At 41.9% G+C, this 24,828-nt stretch overlaps 1 protein-coding gene across 6 annotated transcripts in view; it reads right to left on the reverse strand.

Moving 5' to 3' along the window:
- Nucleotides 1–24,828, reverse strand: part of thrab (thyroid hormone receptor alpha b) — a 258,672-nt gene that overhangs the window by 30,852 nt on the left and 202,992 nt on the right. For 4 of the 6 annotated variants that reach the window (XM_087844867.1, XM_087844866.1, XM_087844865.1 and 1 more), the window contains 5 exons: nt 23,732–24,110; nt 8,472–8,533; nt 2,728–2,828; nt 1,738–1,885; nt 1,321–1,526 (listed from right to left, as the gene is read on the reverse strand). In XM_087844867.1, coding sequence (XP_087700993.1) covers nt 1,321–1,526; nt 1,738–1,885; nt 2,728–2,828; nt 8,472–8,533; nt 23,732–23,787 — 573 coding nt within the window. In that variant the 5' untranslated portion in view covers nt 23,788–24,110. Of the gene's footprint in view, nt 1–1,320; nt 1,527–1,737; nt 1,886–2,727; nt 2,834–8,471; nt 8,534–14,622; nt 14,776–23,731; nt 24,111–24,828 lie in introns of those variants that run through there. The other 2 variants (XM_087844869.1, XM_087844870.1) reach the window with 2 other exon arrangements.

The following is a 24,828-nucleotide window of genomic DNA, read 5'->3' on the forward strand; positions in this document are numbered from 1 at the left end:
ATTACTTTGAGACCGAAACAATTGCAAAGAGGTATGTGGCGTAGTGCTTTCTGATTTCACCCAGTGACGACTAGTAACGTCCAGTAACCATGAGTGTAAGCGGTTGCTGGACGTTGCTGGCAGTTGCTGTGAAACTGCCAGCTAAAACCCCAGTGAACAGGTCTAGAGACTGGTTGGCGAGACCCCGGCAACCTCCGAGTATTCCATAAATGGAACATTGATGAGTATTGTTTGCTGCTGCTAGGTGAAATTTGTTGCAACGCTGTGTACAGTGCTGAACTTTGAGCCTCCTTGTGACTGCTCTGGTTGCTAGCGGACTGCCACAGTCACTCATAGTTTACATGAAAGACAACGCCTTGTCTATAAGAACTCGCCAACTACTCGCTAAGTGGTTATGAAAGTGCGAAAATTTGACACAAATCAGAAGTGCAGATTGTTTGCCTTCAAAAGAAAGAGAGTTTTCAAAATAAAAGACCCACTGATAATCTGCTTCTGATGTCTCTCACCGGTATTCCTGATGTAAAGAGTTCTCAGATAAGTTTTGCAAATCAAGTAATGCAAAAAAACCCAAAACAAAACAAAAACTTTTTAAAGGAGCAATTTTATGCTGTTAAAAGGCTGCTGTACTTGCCCCACAGTTTCTGTATGTGGGCAGCTACTATGGCTCCTTTATAGTGAAAGACAATGAATTGTACTTTTGCCACAGCGTATATCTGTAGCTCAGCTTGGTGGATTTCAGAGAGGACAACCTTTACATCATGCCGTAATCACCTTGAACTTACAAGTGAAACTGACACAAACAACATCAATAAGTGTCTGTGATCTACACGGAGCTCCACCTCAGTCACCGCAAGCTAATCACAGTCCCCCAACACTGTTTGTAAAGGCCGCTGAGGAAGGCAATTAAGCCAGCTTCAAAACAGCAATGGCTAGGTTTTAGTTCGGCTAAGGCTGTCACTCTGAGTAAAATTAATGAGCTTGTTGCTGTTTATGTTGTGGGAGAAGAAGCTTTTTTCTAAGGTAATGGTGAAACCTAACAAGCTACTTTTTTCAGTAGATAATCTTGTAATGTAAGAAGTCGCCTTAAATTGCTCTAAAGAAATGACAGCAATGAAAAATCCCAGCTGAGGTAACCCTAAGCTATCACTTAAATATGCTGGAAAAACAGTGCGGCAACAATGTAGAAAAGAAAATACTTTAATCATATTCAAATACTTTGGTTATCTCCTCTATAAGGTTTCTCTACTAAAGAATAATGGGAACTATAGAAAGTGAACACAATCACAATTGGCTGTGTATCACTGTGCCGTAGCTTCTCACCAGGAATTTGCGCTTCTGCTTCCACTGTGCGCCCTGAGCATTGGTGTGACGATGGGCTTCCGTCACCAAGCGGATCAGCTCCCACTCGGCCCCCGTGGGCTCCGGACGGGTCTGGAGGGATTTTACCATCTCCTCCTTCTTACGCCGCTCCCTGTTCTCCTCAATCAGGCGCCGTTTAGCCACCCGCTTTGAGTCATCCAGTACCACTGGAGGGAAAAGGAGGTGGGAAGAGGAGGAGGAAGAAATAAGAAAAAAAAATTGCCTGAAATTTGTTTGCATATATATAAAGTTGCAGCTCCAGCTGTGAAATATTAGGTCCCTGTGCTGTTTATTCTTACTACCTCTTGAATCTTTATTAAAAAATTAAACAAGTGACATTAATTCATTTTTGTCTTGTATTTTTGTGCGTGCACTCACAGTCCATGGCCATGCCCACAGCAATGCACTTCTTGAAGCGGCACAGCTGGCACTGGTTGCGGGTGATCTTGTCGATGATGCAGCAACCATCGTACTTGCAGGAGTAGGCCGGGTGGAGGTTCTTCTGAATGGTCCTACGGAAAAAACCCTGGAGGTAGACAGAGCAGGCAGACGTGGATGTGAGAGAGACCGTCAGCGACACAGGCGGAGAAATACGAGCACAATAAAAGCCCTGAAAACATTTCGCTTCCAGCCGCAGCTGCTGCTGGCGGGAAGGGAGACATTTTAATTACCGCCGCTGCGTCTTTACTGTGAAATTTATGTGTTTAATGCAAAATTTGATTGAACGTATTGTCAGCCCCACTTGCTACTAAATCTGAGGCAATTTCTGTGAAAGCTACGCGGCGGCCCAACGGTCTACGCACAAGACAAACAAACCGTAGATGGAAATGTGAAAGGAGATTTAATATTATGCTCGTATTATTAGATCTAAAGCATTCTTTTGACAGGCGTAGATACGTCTACATATTGAAGGGAAGTGAGCATGAAATATTTACCATAAATCAGATTTATTTGAAAAAAACAAAAGGAAAAAATGTCTTTTTCCCCCCAATGCTGCCCAATAACTGAGACATCAAATGCATCATTGCCAGCGACGCTCAATCCCAATCCCTTCAGTGACGCCTAAATATAAAATGATAAACAAACACATGAGCAAAAGGAAGCAAAGCAGTCTGATCACACAGCGCACTGACAGCGAGGAAGACAAACGACACACGGCTCAGAGATGAAGTGACAGCAATATGTGTATGACCTTGGTGCATGGCTGTTCACTATAAAGAGTGTGCGCGTGCACGGCTGTGAGTCACATATGCATGTGTGTGTGTCTCGGCACTTGACCTCGAAGGCATTAAATTAAGTTTTCCTGCAGTCCTTATGCGGGTTATGAACCTGCTGTGTGCTTCTCTGGGTTTGTGTGTGTGCGCGTACCTTGCAGCCCTCGCAGGTAATGCAGCGGTAGTGGTAACCCGTGGCCTTGTCGCCACACACCACACATGGCTCATCCTTTTCGAGGTAGCTGGGAATGTACCCTGAAAGAGAAAGAACCAATGAAAAGACAGATCGTGTGTTTCTCACTGATGCTGTGGGCGAGCATCTATAAAGCAATTACATCCTACCACGGCAGAAGTACTTCATCATCATCGTCCTTACCTTTTAGTGCTACTGTACATCACTGTGAATTCAAACCTCTGAATAAGAAAGTAAAAGCACACTTGGAGACCTCGGAAGGAACACAACAGTAGTGTTCGAGTTTTTCACTGTGATGCCTGAATAAAAAAATCCTGATAGAAAAAACAGTTTCTATCAAGGGGCTGTTTCTTCTAGGGATGCAACAATACCAATTTTTTCAAACCGATACGTTACCGATACTTGGATCTGAGTACTTGCCGATACTGAGTACAAAAACCGATACTTCTACCACACACACACACAAATGCAATGAATTGGAAGACAGGTTTTATTTTATTCTCTGCCGATAAAAAGTAAAATCATAATAAAAATGACCACAAAAAAAATTTCAAGTGAAAAATAAGCACTTCTGTTAAATTATTGCAGAGTATCCACATTGTATTTTAACAAAATATCACTGAACTATTGGCACTGTCTCGAGCTTTCAGAATAATAAATAAACACTTCTGTTTGGAATAAAATAAACTTTTTAATTATTGCAGAGTGTCCAATTTCATATCGCGGCTCGAGTATGCTGAGAAGACGGTTCAATCCTATGCTTTCCACGACCGGCATTGGCTGGTCATCCAGAGAAATAAAATGAGTCAGAGCCTCTGTTATTTTAACTGCCTGTGGATTTTCTCTTGACATTTTTCATCGCTTTTCCAAAACCTGAGTTAAAGTTGGCTGTTCCGGTCCACACTGCTGACATTTTGCTTAGCCTAGCTACAGCAGCCTCCAGTTTCTCTTTTTTATCTGGAGCCACCAGTCTCACTCGCCTAACCCTGTGCCTGTTTAGCGTGGGATGTCCCCCTAGTGGCCAATCTAAAAAACTACAACAGAAATGACCAGTCACCCTCTGACTAATGAAATAAGTTAGTATCGGTTCATGGTATCGGTTAACTTTTACGAGTATGAATACACACACATTTTACAGTATCGGTTCCGATACCAGTATTGGTATCGGTGCATCCCTAGTTTCTTCACATCATTTAACCTGCAGGGTAAAACAGTCAGTACCTTTCTAATAGGGACAAGTGCTAATAATTCAAATAGGGCCACTAGACTATACCCACACAGTTTCTGTGGTGAACAGTACCGCTACGCAGCCTGTGGCACCTTTAAAGTGGTCAATGTGAGTTCACTTTCCAGCATCATATTTTTAGTTTTAGACTTTACTAGAGTAGCTTTGCATGATTCACATAATAAAAAAACTACGTTACTTATGTTACTGTGACCTTTGAAGCCAAACGGTTTTAGCTCTCGTCTCTTTAAAGCTCCCCTCCTAGTAAACTGTAATGGTTTAACCTTTCTACAGCCATGCAGACGAGCACATCAGTGCACCGTGACACCGCTGTGTGGTTACAGAGGCAGCAGAGCTCACAATCAACCCCACTTACCCTCTGGTGCTACAGTAAATGAGGTGAAATACTTCTTTTTACACTGGTAATGATAATGTGAAGTGAACCCCCATTTGTAATTAGTCATTAATTAGCAAACAGGATATTCAACAAGGTTTCCAAGTAACTAATAGGGTTGAGCTGGGAGGAAGCTGTACTACATGAATTACTTTGGAAAGTCTGCAAACTTTGTTTTAAACTAAAACAAGAAAAAAGTACTATGCATATTTTCCTACTTCAGTCATCCCTTTAAGTTGTGTACTGACACAAAGCTACTCAAATTACTGTGGTCACGCAATTAAACACACAAGATCTTTACTGTTTGGTTTGATCCGAACCGAGCTGCGGTTCTCACAGCAGATACTACAGCGCCAGCTCATCTAAAGTGACAGTATTTGGATTGTTCTCTCTCTGTCCTACTTCACAGTCGTTCCTCTGCTTTAGACTCAGAAAAGGCACAGTTTGTTCTTTTTTCCATACTGCGAGACCAAAAGAGCAAGCAAGGAGACACAGGAAATAGCAGATTTGCAGACATTTCATGCGATATTTACAGTAGCTATGAAGTTGGGAGGGGCGGAGATGATGCACTACAAGTCGCAAATAAATTCAGTGTGGGTGTTTTAAGTGCAGCACCACACAAACGGGGCTACCGACAAATCTCTGCACTTTGCACATACAGGATCGGGGTGTTGAGATTGTGATCTATTGCACAGTATCACCAAGGAAGCGTCTGATTGGTCCCAAATTCATTCTGCAGCACGACAAAGACCCCAATCATAAAGAAAGAAGACTAAAGGGTCGCGCAACAGATGGTTCGGTCCTCACAGAGTTTCAGATTTCATTAGGAGACGGAAGCGAATCCACAGAAGCTCTCGGTGATTCAAAGAAAAAAAGCTGAAAAACCGGTGACGTTAAAGGCAAAGTACACAATAAATATTGATTTAATGTAGTTTTACTTTTTCTATTGATTATACTTCTATTAAAAAAAAACTGATATAGAAAATCTAATGAGGGATATCTTTGAAAGCCCGCTTTTCTTTATTTTTAGCGGTTAAAAATGGATCCAGTGATATACGCTTTTGTGTGTCTGTGTGCGTGCACCAAGGCGTGGTGAGAGCAGTGACTGGCAGTGTCAGTTGGGCTCTGCCTTTTTGGCTCGGTTACAGATTTTAGAGGAGGAGGGGGAAGGCAAGAAGCGGATGGTGGGAAGAAGAGAAAAAAGACAAAAGAGAGAGAAGAGCACTTGCCAAAGGCACAAAAGTGACAGTTTTCCAAACTGAGGAGCACTCGGCGTCTTTCTGTCAAATTTAAAAAAAAAAAGAAAAGATAAGAAGAACTTATCTAAAAAGAGAAAATAAAGAAAAGTAGTAAAAAGGAGGTGAGCCAGAGACATGACAAAAGGTCAGATGGGAGGATGCAGGGGGGAAAGAGGTTTAAAAAGGAGTCAGAAGAACCGTCACATAAGATCAAATGTGAGCCCCACTGTGTTGGCAGGGCAGGCAGCAGCAGGCGGATCCCCGAGCCGCTGCTGTGGCTGTGTTTGGAAGCCAAGCCCAAAATCAATACCGCTGCAGCTCTGTGGCTCTGGCTGCCGGCCCCTCCCAGACGGGCCACCAGCAAAACGCAGGAAAAGGAAGGAGATTTTTCAAGTGTGGCTGAGTCAAGATAAATATTTTGTCTCCGCAAGTTTCCCACCATAACACTTGCCGCTTTTGTTTTATCAAAGTGTGTGCGCATGTGAGAGTGTGTCTGTGTGTGTGAGTGAAATCGGGTGGGGAGGGGCGTTTGAATCCCTGAAGGAGTCTCGGGATTGTTTCTTAGAGGTCCTTACATGACAACATCCAAGCGAGGTGACATTTGAAACTGTAAACACTGATGACACCGGAGGACAATACTACACAGATAGCTGGAGTTGAATCAACAGCTATTACGCAAAGCTAAGTGCAGCTGTGTTTATTGTCCCTTCCCTGAATGCCACTTAAAATCTATTGCTGTAAATGGATTAAATGCTGTGTTTATGTACCGCTGAAAGGGCCTGAGAAGAATTGATCAAACTACCAATTATGGCAAACGTGGCAAAAATCGTTTTGGTCAATGTGCTTTTGTCTGGTGCTTTTTGTTTTAAACAGCTTTCTTTTAAGTGGACGTCCTTGAACTTTTAATAAATGAATTAAGTTCAAATGAAACTAAAATAGCAGTGGGCACAGGGTTGCTCTGTCAGAGGAGGGTTTATTTTTGCCTGGGAACATAATCCTGCAGGCGCAAAAGCCAGTTTCTGGTTCCTTTACAGAAGATGTGAAAATGCAGACGAAGGGAGCGACAAGAAACTGAGGTGGCAGAAGGCTTGTGCACTTTGAGAGAAGTGAAAATAGAGTAATGTGCAAAGGAAAAAAGAGAAGCAGTGCATTTAAAATCCTTGCATTCGCTCCTGCTTATCCTTGTCAGGGTTGCGGGGAGCGTTTGAGCCTATCCCAGCTGTCTTAGGGTGAGAGGCAGGGTACACCCTGGATAGGTTGCCAGTCTGTCGCAGGGCCAACACACAGACAAACAATCGCACTCACATTCACTCCCCTATTCACAGGGGCAATTTAGTGTTTCCAATTAACCTATCCCGACTAACTGCATGTCTTTGGATTGTGGGAGGAAGCTGGAGCGCCCGGAGAGAACCCACGCAAACACGGGGAGAACATGCAAACTCCACACAGAAAGACCCCGGCCTGATGGTGGAATTAAACTCAGGCAACAGTGCTAACATCCATGCCACTGTGCAATGTTTGATGCACATATTACCAGTAATGCCAGTAATCCAAACCTCAGTCTGCAGTCAAAGCTCGTACAAGTTTTTGGTTTAAAGGATGCAACAGTTTGTAACATCATCACAGCCCTGTAAGCACTTGTCCTGGCATTTTGGGTGCTCTGCACTTCTTGCAATCTTCTACCGATTGATTAAAAACAAAGAAACTTTTTCAAGCTGTTTCAGCTTTTCCTCGGTGTAATCTGAGAAGTCCTGAACTCCTGCACATATAACTGACTTGATTGTACACTTCTGTGTCCAGCCTGGGGAACTGGAAGGAGCACGACAAGCTGAAATTACACCAAATGTGCCATATGGATAATAAGGACATGAAGGGCTCACTAGCGATTCATGCAAAGCTACTCTTGTAAAGTAGCTCTACTGTAAATCTACTATCTATCAAGATGATTTGGTTACCTAGGCTTTGATTATTGGTTTTATTATTAACATATTATAATCGTGTATATTTATGCTAGCCCACATGGTTGTAAAATGTGCTGTTTGGACACAACACAATGATATTATGGTTGTTAAGGTATCCATTGACTTGCTGAGGGTTGGTCCACTCTCAGAGGAAAATTCTGACAGTGTATATAATTGAATCTCAGACAACCATGCCCCTAAGACAGACATACTGTCATACTTTCCCAGTTCAAATGAACCATGGCAGGTAAAGCATGGCACAAGCAGTCATGCAGGGAGGAAGCCTGCTGGGAGGGGAAACATTTGGACTCAGCCTCGGGAGATATATTTTATTAAATCAGCTATTCTGTAGACTTGGATTTTTATGTTGGCGTTCCTCCCACTCTATCGCTCCCAATCTCTCACCTCCCTTCCTCACTCGCTTCTTCCAGCTCAGGGGATTTGGAGCTGTCACTCTGACAATGAACTGCATCCAACATGAAAACAGACAAAGCGGAAGGCTTTCGTTTATTGATGACAGGTGCCAAGATGTTTTACTTCTTCTCTTTGCTCTTGACAAATCGAAAGTGTAATGTACACGCGGCAGGAATCAATCTCGTGCTTAACGTCTTTGCAGTCACTCACTCGGTGCTTGCGTACACTGTGGCGAGACTGAGAGTCCTTTTTTATAAAGCAAAAAAACATTCAGAGAATCCAAAAATATATCAAACACCTCCAAACCAAAGTGCTGGAAAAGCAATTTTCAAAATGAATGGTTACCTATATTTGGAGACTGTTTGTTCTCTAAAGTAAAGGGGTACATCTGAAGACGTCAGGCATATTTCAGGTAAGAGAAGTGCTTTTTTTCTTAGGTGCCACTCCAGAGAGTCAATCCATCAGACACTCACCAGTCATGCTCTTCACCGAACATTGGCTGTTCTTCCTCTTCCTTTTTGGGCCATTGAGCCACCTGAGAAATAACAAAGGGACAAAGAGAGACAAGCAAAGAGGAACAATCAACGCCTGTAAATATACAACACTTATTTCTGTAAAGCTGTGTGTATGTAGGTCATAAAGAAAATATATAGCCAGGTATGCCAAACACATCACAGTCGGAGCTGAATCAGACAAATCACATCTGGAGGGGGTTTGGCTCACACTGACATCACATTGCAGGCAGGTGTCTGGTGGTTCAGCCAGACAGATTATGTGCCCTCAATTGTGATTTTTCAAATTGCACATCAAAGAACTGCAGACGAATGCTTTCTCCGCGAATGGAAAATAAGTAGATCTGATACAATAGCACCGTTTCCCTTTATGCCAACAAAACCAATCAGCAATGTGGCCACATCGTGAGGGGAAGCCAGCAGATATATTATGTTCCATCCGGTGGTCACCGGTTATAAACACAGGTAAGTTCTGTTATATGTCTTTAGAAAGAAAGAAAGTGTACTTTATTGATCCCCGTGGGGAAATTCCTCTCTGCATTTAACCCATTCACTCAGTGAAGCAGTGGGCAGCCATTGGGCGCCCGGGGAGCAGTGTGTAGGGACGGTACCTTGCTCAGGGGTACCTCAGGGTAGCTGTTCAGGGGAATCGAACCCCCGACCTTCCGATCATGGGGCCACCACTCTACCTACTGAGCTATCCCTGCCCAGTTTAGATGTTAGATGGTAGCTTTGAGCTTGCATTTTGGCAAACACATGGTCAGCACTTCTGTTTATAGAGATTCGTCAGCTTCAAAATCAAGCTAATGAGAATCAATACCAGATGGAAATATCCTTTTCCAAGTAATCCAAGTAAAGTCTCCACGTTAATATCAGCTATAAATGGGCTCCAGGACAGATCTATAAACAACAGATCGAGTGACTGAGAGATAATGTAATCTGTACATTTCATGCAAAACCATATACGGAAAGTAAACTGACTTCTCTATTTGTGTAAACCTTCCTCCTATATCCATTTACCAGCCAAGCATCTGGTACTCAAATCACGCAGAGATATAGGAGCATGATTTGCCACCATAAATTTTAATTTTCAGTTGTAACTGAGCTCTCTAGACCAAAAGTTAAGTCATAAAGTTTATGTCAAAGAAAAAGGCAGCTTTACTTGCAGCAAATTGATGCATTTTGGCAGTAAAAGCTGAATGTGCTCCCAAACTGAATCCAAGAAGCAGGAAAAAGACTTTGTGGGGAATACTAGTAAGGTCCCCAAAACCACGGCAATTACGAGAGTGCTCATGGGGAAACCCCACAATAGCAGCCGAAAGACAAGAACTGCAAAGAGTGTAGGTGTCAACCATGCGGCCAAAAGCAACACGCATTCACAGCAAGGATGTGCACACACACCTGAAGCCACGCTCACACATATGGAAGGCATGTAAAGCGCAGATGGGAGCTGGCTAGCAGGGGAGTTATGAAAGCAGAGAGAGATGAGGTAAGGGGGGGTTATGAAAAGCGAGTACAGTATGGGCCGGAGTCAGCGAGTGCTCCCTGCAAGTCTGGGATGTGTTTAGAATCCCGAGAGTCCAGCTCTTTGCTCTCTAACAGCCTCCGGCTCTCCTCCCGCACCAGGACCCTTTAACGCCAGCTCCAGGAGAGGGAGCAGGACTCCATTACAACCATAAATAAACTGAGCTCCAACTCTGCTGGACTCTAGATCACAACACACAAGCCTCTGAGTTAAATTTGCTCTGTGACAGAGATGTATAAGAGTGTACTCTTTATTAATGGGTGAAAGGATCCTTCCTCTGCTGCTACATTTTATCTTATGAAAGGAGTTTTTAATGAGAGAGTCGCTGCCTTTCTAATGACACACCCGGGGGTTCAAATGGCGGTCACGGCAAGCCGTCGCTGATTAGCTACTGCAATAAGACGTCCAAAGACAGGCATCTAGAGAGATGGATAATTGAATAATTTAAACACTCTTAACTTAAGCATATGGGTGGATTTGAATAGTAAACTTAAAATGGGACTTTCACTGAACTTCCTAACTCAAGTTGACAAATCATTAAGTAAAGTTCATGCAAACTGTTGCCCTGTTAGCCATCAACAACAAATAAATAAAAGGTAGGTTAGTTTCCTCCAGACTGTACATGAATAAAGGAGCGTTAGCCACTGTGAAGTCAGCCATTGTTTGCATACGTGAATTCAGAAGTCTCAACTTTAGCTTATTGCTGTTGCCATCTTGGTCACTAAAGCCATAATTGGACAATAGTTTAAGCTCCAACTTACCTGATACTAGCAGCTCAGTAAGCAAAGTCCACCCATAGACTGTAGGGGTGCATTTTACACACTCTCATATCTAAATTATTTTAACAAATTTATTAGAGCATGTCATAAAAACAAGTATCTTAGAAATCTGCCAAACGTGAATTCACGTTTTTATACCCAGCACACTTGCAAGAACGCAAGAAAATAAGTTTCATCTTAATCAAAAAAATCATAACACGCTTTTTTATTTTCTAGCCTTTTTGTAAAACAGTAAATCTGAAAACTCACGAATAGCAACAATATTTGTTGCATGAAATTTTTTAAAAAAAAAGCATCAACACGGACAGTTCAGTGGCTTGATGAGCTTTAAAATCTAGCTGATGCATTTAATAAAGAATAGCTTTAAGCTTGATATAATTTGAACAAATGACTTGCAAAAATATTCAGCCGCCATCCAGATTCCATGAACTGTATGGCGGAAGTTAACGTTTTAACATGAGAGCGTGGCTTCTGGAGCCTTCTTGCTTTATGAAGCGATAAACTCTCTTAACCTAAATGAACAGAAAACAGAGGTGATTGTGTTTGGTCCCTGTGATCACTGCGACTTTGGCCCCTTAGAGTCAAAAATCACTCCGAGGTCCCTCGCAAAGGTTTTTTTTTAATACATTTCTAACTTTTGATAAACAAATCAATGCTGTAATCAAGTTTCTTTCATCTTCGGCTACTTGCTAAAGTGAAGCCATTTCTCTTTGTTAGAGACATTGAGAGAGCTATCCATGCCTTCATTTCATCTCGCCTCAACTATTGTAATAGTCTTTACTCTGGTGTTAGCCTGTCATCAGTTAGCCGTCTGCAGCTGGTCCAAAAGACTGCAGCACGGTTACTAAGTGGCACACGCAAGCGAGAACACATATCTCCCATACTGGCATCATTACACTGGCTGCCAGTTAGTTTTCAAATTAATTTTAAGATTTTATTATCCGTTTTTAAGGCGTTGCATGGGTTAGCACCCTCATTCCTTTCCGATCTTTTAAATTGGTACACTCCTGCAAAATCACTGAGGTCTGCAGATTAATTGCTCCTGGCTGTCCCGAGGTCCAGATTAAAGTACAGAGGAGATCGGGACTTTGGTGCAACTGCTCCTAAATTGTGGAACAAATTGCCCCTTCACATCAGGACCTCCCCAACACTGGACACTTTCAAAACCTGTCTGAAAACCCACTTTTACTCCCTGGCTTTTAAATCAGAATGAGTTTGTATTACTTTTATTGATCTTATTTTTTACTCAAATCTTCTAATTTGATGATTGTTTTTCTTAACTTTTATCATGTCTCCGTATGTTTTTTATCTCTTTTGATTATCTTAATTGTACAGCACCTTGGCCAACAGTTGTTGTTTTAAATGTGCCGTATAAATAAATTTGACTTTGACTTTGATAAAGCACTATACTGCCATGATTGCAGCTTTCAGTATGTCTTGTTTACACAAAGACAAAACAAAAAAGTTCTACACTAAATGAGCTCCAGTCATGTTACTCATTGCTTAATGTTTCTGTGGCTATATTGCACATTTTTCTTCTCTGCTCTCTTGGTCAAAAAAAAAACACAAGTCTGATAAACAACATGTTTTATGTTACTGCTTCTAAATGAGACACAGGCTTAGAGAGCATGTTTTTATGTTTCACACCAGCAAACATTGTCTCCAACTGGGAAACATAACAATATAATTACCTGTCAGGCTCACAAGTTGCTATAATTGTGCATGAATGCCGGCTCAAACTACCCTTCATATTTTAAAGTGGTTTTAATTATAGCAGTGTCTTGTTCTCAGCTGTTCCCTTTTGCCCTTTTCAGAATACAAATGTGTATTATACTGGGCTCTTGAACAGCCTGTTGAATTAAGACTTGATTTATCATGACTGTTGGGTATCTTCTTTAGTGGATTTCAGTGGTCAAAAGCACGGTATAATGTTACTGGCACTGACAACCGTCTCCATTTCTAGCAGTCATGCTGCTCACCTGTGAAGCAACACTTCTACATACAACAACAAATTGATGCAATATGCATATTTTACAAAGTAATACCTAAAGAAATCCGAGAGCCTTTGAACACGGCTGTTGTTTTTCATTCACTTTGTGGGCAAACATGTCAGTTAAAGTGCCAGTAGGATGTGAAAGAAAAGAATTCAAGCTGTCACAGCAGCAGAAAGATGCGATGGGGTTTTCACTCACTGCCACTCAAAGGTAAATATCTCTCCCTCTGCCAACTGGCTCCAACATCACTCCATGGAGCTGCTGGAGGCGACAACCATCAGACTGTCAGCTATGTGACAGCTCAGTCTTCCAGTGCAGCAGCATGTTGTTGCAGATGGGAACATCAACAAATGGGATGACATCAGATACTCATTAATCAGGTCTTTGTCACTCCTACAAGGACTATACTTCTATACTACACCAAACACTATCCTATACCTCTGCATTTCTGTACAGAGAGTTTGCACAAACCCTAAGGTTCCGCAACACAAGCTCGGCAACGTGAGCTCTGATGAATGATGCAACAAATGGCAGAGTAATGACTAGTGATTCACTGAAAATGATCACAAAATAAGAACAAAAACACAGAAACAACAGCTCTTTCTGACCAATTTTAACTAGTGACAGGAAAAAGGAAATACTTTTCCCTAGCAACCGGTGGTTGCCAGGTGGTTGCTAACTGGTCTCTAGGCCTTTGTGACCAGAGCAGCTAGCCTTAGCTAGCTAGCCTTAGCTAGCTAGCTAGCGTGGACCACTTGAAAAACAGTGAGAAGATGAGGATCAACAGCAGGCGCAAGTGCAGAGAAACAAACTTTGTATTAAATCAAAATAAGAATTACGTAACCAACAGAGTGAGTTTCTACAAATATGCAAGAGAAGTTTTTAGCCACAGTAAAAAGCATGCTATTAACATCAGCTAAAGCCATGATAAAATAGGCTATAACCCACCCTAACTTCAAATGTAGTCATGATGTCACATCCACATTGTGGTACCACAACTTAGAACTTATTACCAGATGGCAACGCCTAAAAAAAAGGCTTTAATATGGGAATCCAGAAGCTAATGGGTCATATTACATTGCCTACCTCTGCCTTTTATATACAGTCTATGCAGTAACCTCAGAGGTGTTCTTTGTTCAAAGAGCTCTCATTAAAAAAAGACAGACATTGTGACGAGTGGCCCTGAAAAATAAAATAGCTGTATAATACATAACATAATGGCATAAAATGACTGTATTTATTAAAGTGGGTTAGTCTGAAAGCTTTTACGGCTGTTTAGATTCACAGTGGCATGTTGCATCTTCATCTGTTATGATGTTTTGTTGCTACAAACAAACAGAAAAGTAGATTTGTTTTTGTTTTTAATATATATATATAATTGTATTGCACAGTTGAGGAAGACGTTGGTCACTTAGCACATAGAAGACCTTCTGTTCATGGGCTTAAACTGAATATATGTTGATGGAATCTGAGTCTCTGCAGGTTGAGGCAGGACAGCGTGTGCTATACGAGCATACCAAGGTAAGTTCAATTCCCAGGTCTTGCTCCGTGGCGAGATACAGATTGCAACACAGTTCTAAATGTGCGAGTCCTGTAGACTGTGGCTCTCGGAAAACTCAATGCACATGCTCATACTCTACATTCTCCGCAGCAAAAACAGTATAAAACGTAAACTGGCGCTCAAGAGCAGCAGATGAATTCCTTGCGGCTCGACACATGTGCCGAATGTGGCCGCGTGGTCCAAAACAAATACACAAGAGAAGAAACAAGAGTTTGAGCCAAAAGGATGACACAAACAAACACATAGTGCTGACCTGATGTAGCAGTGGGAATGTAAAATATGCATGGCTGAGGTACAGTTCTAGTTAAAGCCGCAGCTAAAGCTGTGCACGGCCCTCGTGCATGGACGCTGCCTGTTTTTCCCACTCTCCTTCACACTGATATCTCGTCCACTCGTGCTATGTTTAGCCTGCTGACCCACATGGATACTCTCTGCCGCTCCCTCGCCGTTTTATTCCTATCCGTGCAACTTGGTACCACCCAGGCTCCTCTTATTGGAGCACAGTCAGCTTCTCCACTTGTGACTCTGACAGTGAGCGCGACACAGGTATTACTGGTCTGTCAGGTAACTGACACTGCAGGACTTAATAATAAAGATATAGATACACTACATAAAAAGCAGCCAACACCAGTCACAGTCACTACAGTGTAGATTATTAAGGGTAAATATATATATTTCCCCCCGTAAAAAGACAGACAATCTCTGAATACTCTAGCTGTTTATGACATTCAGGCCTTAAATCCTCCCCTCATTAGAGACATACACATTTTTAAAAATAGCATTTATAAAAGGAGCTAAAACAGCTGGTGAGAGCATTTGTTGTTGACTATATTTGGCTGCGGATTAATGCACATCTGGCACTCTAGACCATGTTAATGATGCAACATGTCACAATGAGCCATCAGTCTCTTCTCCCGTGAAACCAGCTCCCAGTTTGGCTGCAGGACAAAGACGTGAAAACCTCTCTACATTTAAACTTTGCTCTTTGATAAAGCTTACAGTTTGAACTGGATCAGGTGACCCTGAATCAACCTTGTGTTATGCTGCTAAACGCCTGCAAATATTTATTTATAGAGCTCTACAGGCGCTCTGTAGATAATCTGTCCTACTAACAGAGCACTCGAAGCGCTTACCTACTACAAGCCTCATTCGCTTACAATCACACAAGCTTTTTTTAAACCTAAAATTCACAGTGACGGATGCATCAGGGACAACCCAAGGATGGTCTCTAGTATCTAGGAGAGATGGGATCGAACCGCTGACATTCCAGTTAGGAGATGACCTGCACCACCTCCTGAGCCACAGCCGTGCCATTACACACACACAGCTTTTCATAACTTTTGTATGTTGTAACCTCAGTTAAAGTTAGTTTTTCTTTATGTAATCAATACATATTTGTTATATTTTTACCCTCCTAACCACGATTTCAGTCAGTTTACAAAATAAGCCTTTATATTGCCTTAAAATTATCCCTTAAATAAAGTCAGTATACAGTTTTCTGACAAACTTGAACAGTTCACTGGATTTTAAGTGACTCAATTTGACTCTCAGATACAATTGTGTTTGTTTATGTAATTACTGTAAAAAACAAACAAACTATTGTTTATATTCACACTCAAATTTTTCACACTTAGAAGAAACTCTTCCTTTTTCACACTTATCTACATTCTGCCGATACTCTGCCTGTGATTGGCTAGAGTTTGTTGCCTTTTTTAATCTAGGTGAACGGAAACTGTCTGCTCTGAAGCTCGTGCATCTTAGACAGAACAACACAAAGATGCTCAAAATAGCCTGGAGAATTATATCCATAACAAACACTCAAAGAGGCCCCCTGTCCTATGTTTAGAGGGCCACAGTCGCCTATTGTTGTGCTTACATGCTGCGGGCCAACAGCTGTGTCTGCCCCGTCCTATACATCCAGAGCTAATGGACACTTTGTTCCCGCCACTCTCTAAATTACAGGCTGAGGAAGAAGGGGATGTAGTATGCCACCGAGTGAAAGCAAGACAACTCCCTCTGATTAAATCCATAACTCTACAGCAACCCAGACATAACCAATAATAAACATGTAGTTAAAAGCTCAAATATAAACAGCTTGAAATGTTCTGAACTGAAACCAAAGAAAAACACTTAGTAGGTATTCGACTACATTTAACTGGATTTTTTTCCATATCCAGATGTGTCTGGTGTGCGCTTAAAACCTATACACTCTATGTTATAAATATAGAGGTTCAGACTTATTTATGTTGATACTGTGAAGTGAATATTTTTTTAAAAAAAAGAAAGATTTCACTAAAGCTGCAAGTTCGTTTAGCACATTTGACAAGATGAATAAAATTAATCTGTCATGCAAACATAGTAGCGCTGAAGTATATTTATTCACACAATTCTCAGTCCAGACTAATGCACACGACAAAGCGAATATAGACTGATATTGCATGAATCAAACCAAATCTCACTGAAAGTTTTCACAGTTTCATACTGGGCGTGGTGGTTTTACATGATCATGAGAGAGAAATCCCAGTGCTTTTGCCAGTATGAAGTACGTGTTTTACACGTAACCACACTAAAGAGATCTGCAGCATGTATTTGCTGTTATTTCTGTGATCATGATAATAATAACTCTAATAGGGATGCAACGATACCAATTTTTTCAAACCGATACTATACCGATACTTGGATCTGAGTACTTGCCGATACAGAATACAAAAAATGATACTTCTACCACACACACACACACACACACACACACACACACACACACAAATACAATTAATTGGAAGACAGGTTTTATTATATTGCCTGTCGATAAAAAATAAAATCTTAATAAAAATGACCACAAAAAAATTTCAAGTGGAAAAATAAGCACTTCTGTTAAATTATTGAGTCTCCACATTGTAATTTTACAAAATACCACTGAACTATTGTCTCGAGCTTTCAGAATAATAAATAAACACTTCTGTTTGGAATAAAATAAATACAAATTAGGTTTGAGAATAAAATAAACTTTTAAATTATTGCAGAGTGTCCATATTGTAAACAAACAAACAAAATAATTATTATTAAATAAATAATAAATAAAATAATAATTGGCTCCCTAGTGGCCAATCTAAAAAACTACAACAGAAATGACAAGCCACCCTCTGATTAATGAAATAAGTTGGTATCGGTTCATGGTATCGGTAACTTTTACGAGTATGAGTACACACACATTTTACAGTATCGGCCCCGATACCCGATACCAGTATCGGTATCGGTGCATCCCTAAACTCTAATTTATAATACAAATCGAACAACACAAATGCAGTTCTGCCGTGAAATGTTCACAGCTCTTTAAAGTATCACTGAGATCCTGCAGGGGGACTTTTCTTTTACAAATGCAGAAATAAAACCTGACAGTGTTTCGGACAATTAGTCTGAGGTTTATGCCGACTGACTCACAGATTGACACCCACCCACCTGGCCTTAATGGGTACCCGCCTCTCACATTAGGGGTAATTGTGAAATAAACTCTGGTTTAAGTACTTTATAAGAGGGCAGACTGCAGGTCACACTGATCTCAAACAAGCGAGGATGATCAAAATACATAAAATCCTCACCAAGTGTCTTTTCCTGTCCAATATCTAATTTAAAATGTTAGGAAGATCTTGCAACATACCACTATTTTTTTTATTTTTTTATTTATTAGAATCTTATGACTCACTGTGTCCAGCTTCAGGGATATTAGTTGATGTTTACCACATACAAAAACCATACTTTGCTTAAATGTGTTCATCCTTTGACATATAATGCCAAAAATGCATCTACTGACATAATTTTTAAGTCCCCAACGAACAAAGGAAGGGGACGTTTAAAGCTATTTCAGCTAATCCCCTATTCACCACAGGTCGCCTACAGTGTCAAAAACATATGGCAGATTTTTACACTGGATGCTCTTCCCTGACACAACCCCCACAAGGATCTGCATCTCCTCCTGGGATCAAACTGGGGATCTTTTGCTTGGTTAGGCTAATGTGTAAAGCACTACACTCTGCATCCACAAACAAGGGAACAGGAAGTAATAGTCGTAAAATCCATAGGAAGAGCGAATAACAATGCTTTTAACGTGGGCATGGCAGGACATCCTCATGTATAGGGGGAAGGAAAAGCTGCGTGTTGTTTATGTGCTCAGTTCCACCAAAGACGCTGTTGTGGGAAAATCTGACCAACACAGAGACTTTGGCAGTGAAGAAACAAACCTTCACTCGTTCTTCACCTTCAATCAAAGGCTCATTCAAGTACACTGTATTTCACCAGATTCAATCAAATGTAACAATTTTACTTATGTAACAAAATTACAGGGAAAATTTTACATTCAAGTCAGAAATTTGGGCGGATTTGGAAAAAGAAGCACAAAACATGCTTGAAGATCAAAATATGCAGATTGAGTGACACAGATGGCGTAAAAATTCACTTCAGGTTTATTTATCTATATAACACCAACAATCACCTCAAGGCGCTTTATACTATATGATAAAGACCCTGCAGTGTTCTGGAGAAAACCCCAACAATCAAACCATTTTCCTTCCCAGCAGGACCAGCCTCGGGGAGGGGCAGCCGTGCCCGGTTTGGGGGTGGGGGCGACAGGAAACAGCTACAACATGTAGATGACTGTCTGCAAAGCTCTGCAACCAATGCATAACCATGAAATCCCTTAAAGCAGTCCACTATGCACTGCACATGGCTGATAATATCATTCTGCTGGTAGACTTCGACTGCTCCCTGTTTTCCTCCTGCCTGGCAGCTCCATCATCAACATCCTTGGTCCAGTATATCCACTCTCTCTCCTCTCAACACGTCAGCCTTGTCTCGCTAACTTTGTCTCCAAACTGCTCTGCCCGAACTGTCTCTTTCACACTCATTGATAATCATTTCATCTTCAGCTCCGGCTCTACCTCCTGTCTTTTTGTCAGCGCCACTGTCTCCAAACCATACATCATAGCAGCCCTTTCACTCTTGCTCCTATCCCCAGTTTTTCACCTTCATCTTTCAGTTAAATGTCCCATGACTGGACATTTTATGTTCAGATGCAAGAGAGCAGACATAACCGGAAACAAAAATCACGTGCTTCGATGAGGATCGTCCCACTTTTTCAAATAAGCGACAATTGGAATAAAACGTAGTGTGCAAAAACGAAACAAACAAAGAAATTGTGCAGCGCAGAGAGCCGAACAATCACAGCTGGTTTTATTTTTACCATAACACTATGCGGCTTGTATACAGCATCATCAAAATGTGCAAGACCATCCAAGGAGGGGACGCTCTGCAGGGATACTTCTATGTCACAAACGTTTTCGCGCGCCATTCCTCTTCTCGTGTTTGTTTTGCATCTTCCAAGCAACAGTGACGCCATAAATCGCAGCTGTCAGTTACAAATTTTAAACAAGGTTTTTAAAAAAAATCTGAATGAGAACGTCTGGCAGTGACCGGTTCCGAAGAATTCAGACTAGAATCTTTACACACCGCACGGCGTTATCTGCCGAATGTAAACACCAGCTGAGCCCAACTGGAACAGATCTGGTGGGACTGCTCCTCATCAGCCAGCACCTCCAAGCTGCATTCATAATCGGCCTGACAGTCGTTAAGTCCATCTCTAGGTTTACATACGGCATATGATTTGGAGAAAGAGCACATATTCTCCATGTGTGTCAATGTGATTGTTTTCCTTTGCAGGACAGGTGTCCTCCATTTGTCTCTACGTGTAGAAATTAAGAACAGCAGGTCTGTTTGAGGCTTAAGTGCGTTCCCTGACACAAATCCAACAGCACGACGCAATTACTGCGAGCCACCTTATGTTATTTACAGTTGAGAGGAGCACTTAATACTTATTGTACACAGAGAACGCCAAACGATTCCACATGCAGACGAGCACCACCAGCCGAGAGCTGTGATCGTCTCTCGTGCATGATGGATGGGAGGATCTCACATAAGTGCAAAGGATAAAAACAGGCCTCGCGCCTCGCGAACAAAGTTTCCTGGATACAAGAGACTACACAACACTTGTATGGTGCAAGCCTTTACCACTGTTAATGCAACACAGTGCAAGCAGTCTTGCGTCAGCTACGGTGACATGTTCAGAGGAGTGATGCAAGGAAGAATCCGACGTGTGCAGGAATTTGTGCATCTTAATATGTTAATAGGAGCACGAAGCAAAACAGCATCGAAAGCGAGTGCCGAGAATGAAATTTAGTGCGTAGAATGTATATTTGTATGGATTTATTTATACGAAAAAAATCAGCTGAACAAGGCTGACGACATATCAATCAATCTTTAGGAGGAGGGCGTATTCTCTGTCTGCCTTCTGGTATCCAAAACACCTCTTTAAAGGACCGGATCAGATCACAACAACTGGTTGACAACACGCAGAAGGGAGGGGTAGAGATTTAATAAAATCCACTGTCATGCTGAGCGCACTACCGATATCCACTCTAAGCAGAAACCACTCCAGTCTGTAGCCTCGGGAGTTGAATTCATCGTCCTTTTAATTATCCCTGACGTGCAGAGTACTGCAGCCAGCAGGTACAGGTGTAAACAGAGATACACTCAGTTATTACACCCGCACATGTGAAATGAAGCAAGATGTCTTCTGCCACGCCGACTTTCTGTTTCCCCCGGCAGCAGAGCTGTTAATCTCCTGACAGGTGTCCGTGTTATCTTAGGAATCCGTCGGCCTCTGACGGAGCGGAACAGGCAGCCAGTCCCTCCACACAGTAACTAAAACATGACCTTACATTTTACATAAATTTGACTGCGGAGACGAAAGACTGAAAAAGTTCCGGTGTTTAAATTCAAACACTGCATGTTAATGCCGGTGTCCAGTGTTGCCTTCAAATGCTCGCTTTATCCTCGGACTGCTCAGCCTGTAAATGGTATATACCACACGATGTAAAGACAACTACTCATTTATAGGGATGGGTATCATTTAGGTTTTATCCGATACCGGTGCCAAAACGGTACTTTTGAAACAGTGCCGGTGCTTAAACGGTGCTTAAAGAATGGAAAACACAAAATTGGTCCAAAAACCTCTAATGTTCAGCTGTTTTTTTTTTGTTTTTTTTTTTAAAGATAACAATGTTAGCCTTTTCTGCAGCTATAGGGCATATATGGTATCACTCTTGGCTGGAAGCAGTGCTTAAACAATGGAAAAAAAACAAACTTTGTCCAAAAACCTCTCATGTTTAACTGTTTTCCACTTTTTCTTTGGTCATTTTAGCCTTTTTGGCCAGGGTGAAGGGAGTATCTGCCATCAAACAAGAAGACAGCTCCATGTAACTACGACGCTGTTTGCTAGTTCACCTTACATGCATTAATGTAATAACGTGGTTAGCCTACTCAACGTAAATTACACACGAACAACATTAAGCTACTCAAGCAGAGAAGAACGGCTGCTGCTGCATCATCATCCGTCATCATTTCTGCTACAGTGGCAGGGCTAGGGGCCTGCCACACCCGCAGTAGATGTGCTCGGTGTGAGGTCTCGCAGCAAGCCATCAAATACGGCGCATTTCTCGGTTTTAAAAAAAAAAAAGCTATGCGTTGCCAGGTGTTTCATTGGATTTGAGGTGTTACCTCCTTTGACAGTATCACAGTATCACCTTAAAGCACTTGGTGCAGGCTGCTGAGTTTGCATATTTTGCTGTGAAGTACAGCCAGACTTTTGACCGCTTCGCCTTGGGCATTTTTAATCTGTAGCTCTGCTCTAAAAGAACGTACGTACCTGGGCCCGCCTACTATCCCCGGAAACATAAAATGATTGGCTAGAATCTAAAGTGTATCATTCCATACCAGTTGGTGGCGGTAATGCACCTTTCAGTTGTTTGCCAACCGCCAATACAAATGTAAGGAAGAAAAAAGTGTATCACAGCTCAGGAAAATAAAGCACCGAAATGTGCGCTGCTTTTCGGTCTGGTTACTATGGCACCGGATACCGGTACCCATCCCTATTCATTTAAGACAACAAGACGACAAAGTTAGAGTTCACCCTGAAAATCAAATGTAGGACATGCAGGGAAGTGGTGTGACAGAAGATACTTGTTGAAGGTAGATGATCTACTGTGGTGAGCCCTAAAGGGAGCAACCAAAAGCTGAAAGTGCTATTTATCTATCAGTTCAAAAACAGGTTTATGTAGGACCTACTTCCTTTCTACTGAACTACCCCCATCAACTGTATCGCTGTGCAAAACGAGCTACCCGTGACCTCATGCTCGTGACCGCGTGGCAGGATGTAAACACTAATGGGAACCCACTCAGCTGAGCTGTAATTAGCTGGCTGCACGCTTTAATTGGCGGATGTAGACAGACAGTTCCGACATGAAACTGCACACACATATCTAGGTCATGATTTGCGGAAAGAGGTGTTGCTATAGATTTTTTTTCAAGTGTACTTCTTAAGATTCTGACCACCAGCTAGTTTCCATTAGATTCAAGACAAGCTGAAGCCGATATCTCCCGCTACATGCCAGAGGAGAAACACGTATACTTGATTTAAGGATGAAACGTCTGTTTAAGTAAACTCGCAGAGTTCTGCTGTGTTAAAATTGCTCATTTAAGAACTTATTGGCAACCAAAAAGAATATAAAATAAAGACCTGATGTGATTAAACAGAAGCTTTCGTGAAGCTTTCAACACTTATTTTGTGAAACCACAAAACCAACCTGTCATTACACCTTCAAATAACTGTGAAGGCGACGCGTCTTTACCTTCGATATTTCACAGTTCAAATGAAAGGAAATCGTGGCGCTTTCTAAATTAAAGACTTGTTTCAAACCCAAAGCAGCCTGATATACAGCGATAACTATTTCCTTTACCCAGAGGTCTCTTCCATACAGAGGGGCCCCTTCCTCTAGCAGTATGAGAAAACAGTCCATTCCACTAATATTATGTTTTCATTAATGAGAAGGGGCTTAAAAAGCGCCATGTTTGTTTGCATTTAGGCTAGACTGACTCAGTCTGAAGAAGCTGAGCGACGGCGGGAACGTCAGGGTCAGGAGCAGCTGAAGGTCTAGTTTCTCAGAAACAATTCAGACAAGAGGAAAAGGGCGAGAGGGAGAGAGGGGCGAGTGGTACGGAGGAAAAAAGAGAACACGACGATGCTTAGCTTATCTTGAAAAATGAATACTGCCTTATCAGAAAACCTCTTTTCTACAGCACTGAGAAAAAAATCATGGCTGCTTCAGTAAAGATACGACCTACAGTAGGAAAGCTAAAGGTAGAGAAGGAGATGGGATGGCTATAAAGGAACTGGAACGACTACTGCTTACTTTTAACAGCCATTATGAAACAATGATGCAATTTCAAACAATAAATACATAATTCAAACTCACTGTTTCTCTTCTCCCTCTGATGGGTTAGAGTCCTGCTCCTTGGGCATGTGTTCCATTCACCTTAATTCCATCCAGCAGCCAATCATGAGAGACTGAGGCAAGCCCCACCCTCGGATGCACACTTGTCATTCGCCGGTTGGGACGAGTCGGTCAACAAAACATAACAGGGGCCAGTCCCTAGGGGCCGGTCCCTGGTGTCCTGGGAAGGTGGGTTTTGGGCGTTTCTCCAAAAGGAGTGCACCCGGTGTGTTGTTGCTCAGGGTGACGCTGGAAAATATGAACGATGATGTAGGTTCCGCGGGTATATCAGCTGGCCTTGAGGCCAGGGCTGGAGGTGGATGACAGTCTCAGGAACGCAGTGGGAGGACTGGGATCCAGGCTGGAAGAGAACAAAGGTCACACTCAGATTAAAAAGTCTCCAGATGTGAAACAATGGGAATATGTGCACGACTAAAGCTCCCATCTGTCAGGACAATAATGATCATGATTAATACACTGGAAAAATAGAAACCACATTGAAATATCAGGCATAGATTAAAGTTTAGACTTGCAGAACAGGTCATCTACTACTTGGAAGGTTGGTGGTTCCATCCCTGGCTGCTATGGTCTGCATACCAAATGTCCTTGGGCAAGATAATAACCCCAAGTTGCTCTGAATGTGTGTGAACGTTAGATAGAACGCACTTAGAGAACGCAGCAACCACGTCACTAATTATGGAGGAATTATGGCTTAACTCTGAATGTAGGTAGTTAAAGTAGTTTCTGTGGACAGCAACAGAATTAGGATGCTAAAGTTGCTACAAAGACAGCCACTGAAGACCTGGTTGTTCTCGAAACAACCCTTTCAAAGACAACAAGACATTCCACACAACACTCATTTTAGTCCTAAGAGTCCAAACTGACAGCAGGCTGGAGAAATCTGGAAGTATTCATATCAGAGAAGCTGCAGTCACAGAGTCAAGGTTACTTTTTTCCACTACAATGCTCTATAAAAATGTGTCGGAGAGCATGATCCCAAGATTTGAATCACTAGGAACCAAGGTAGACACAGAAATCAGACCTCAACTCTGTAAAACCCAACCCATCTCAAAACCTGA

This window comes from Neolamprologus brichardi, chromosome 8, assembly GCF_056152115.1.
Source record: "Neolamprologus brichardi isolate AB-2024 chromosome 8, ASM5615211v1, whole genome shotgun sequence".
Taxonomy (NCBI): Eukaryota; Metazoa; Chordata; class Actinopteri; order Cichliformes; family Cichlidae; genus Neolamprologus; species Neolamprologus brichardi.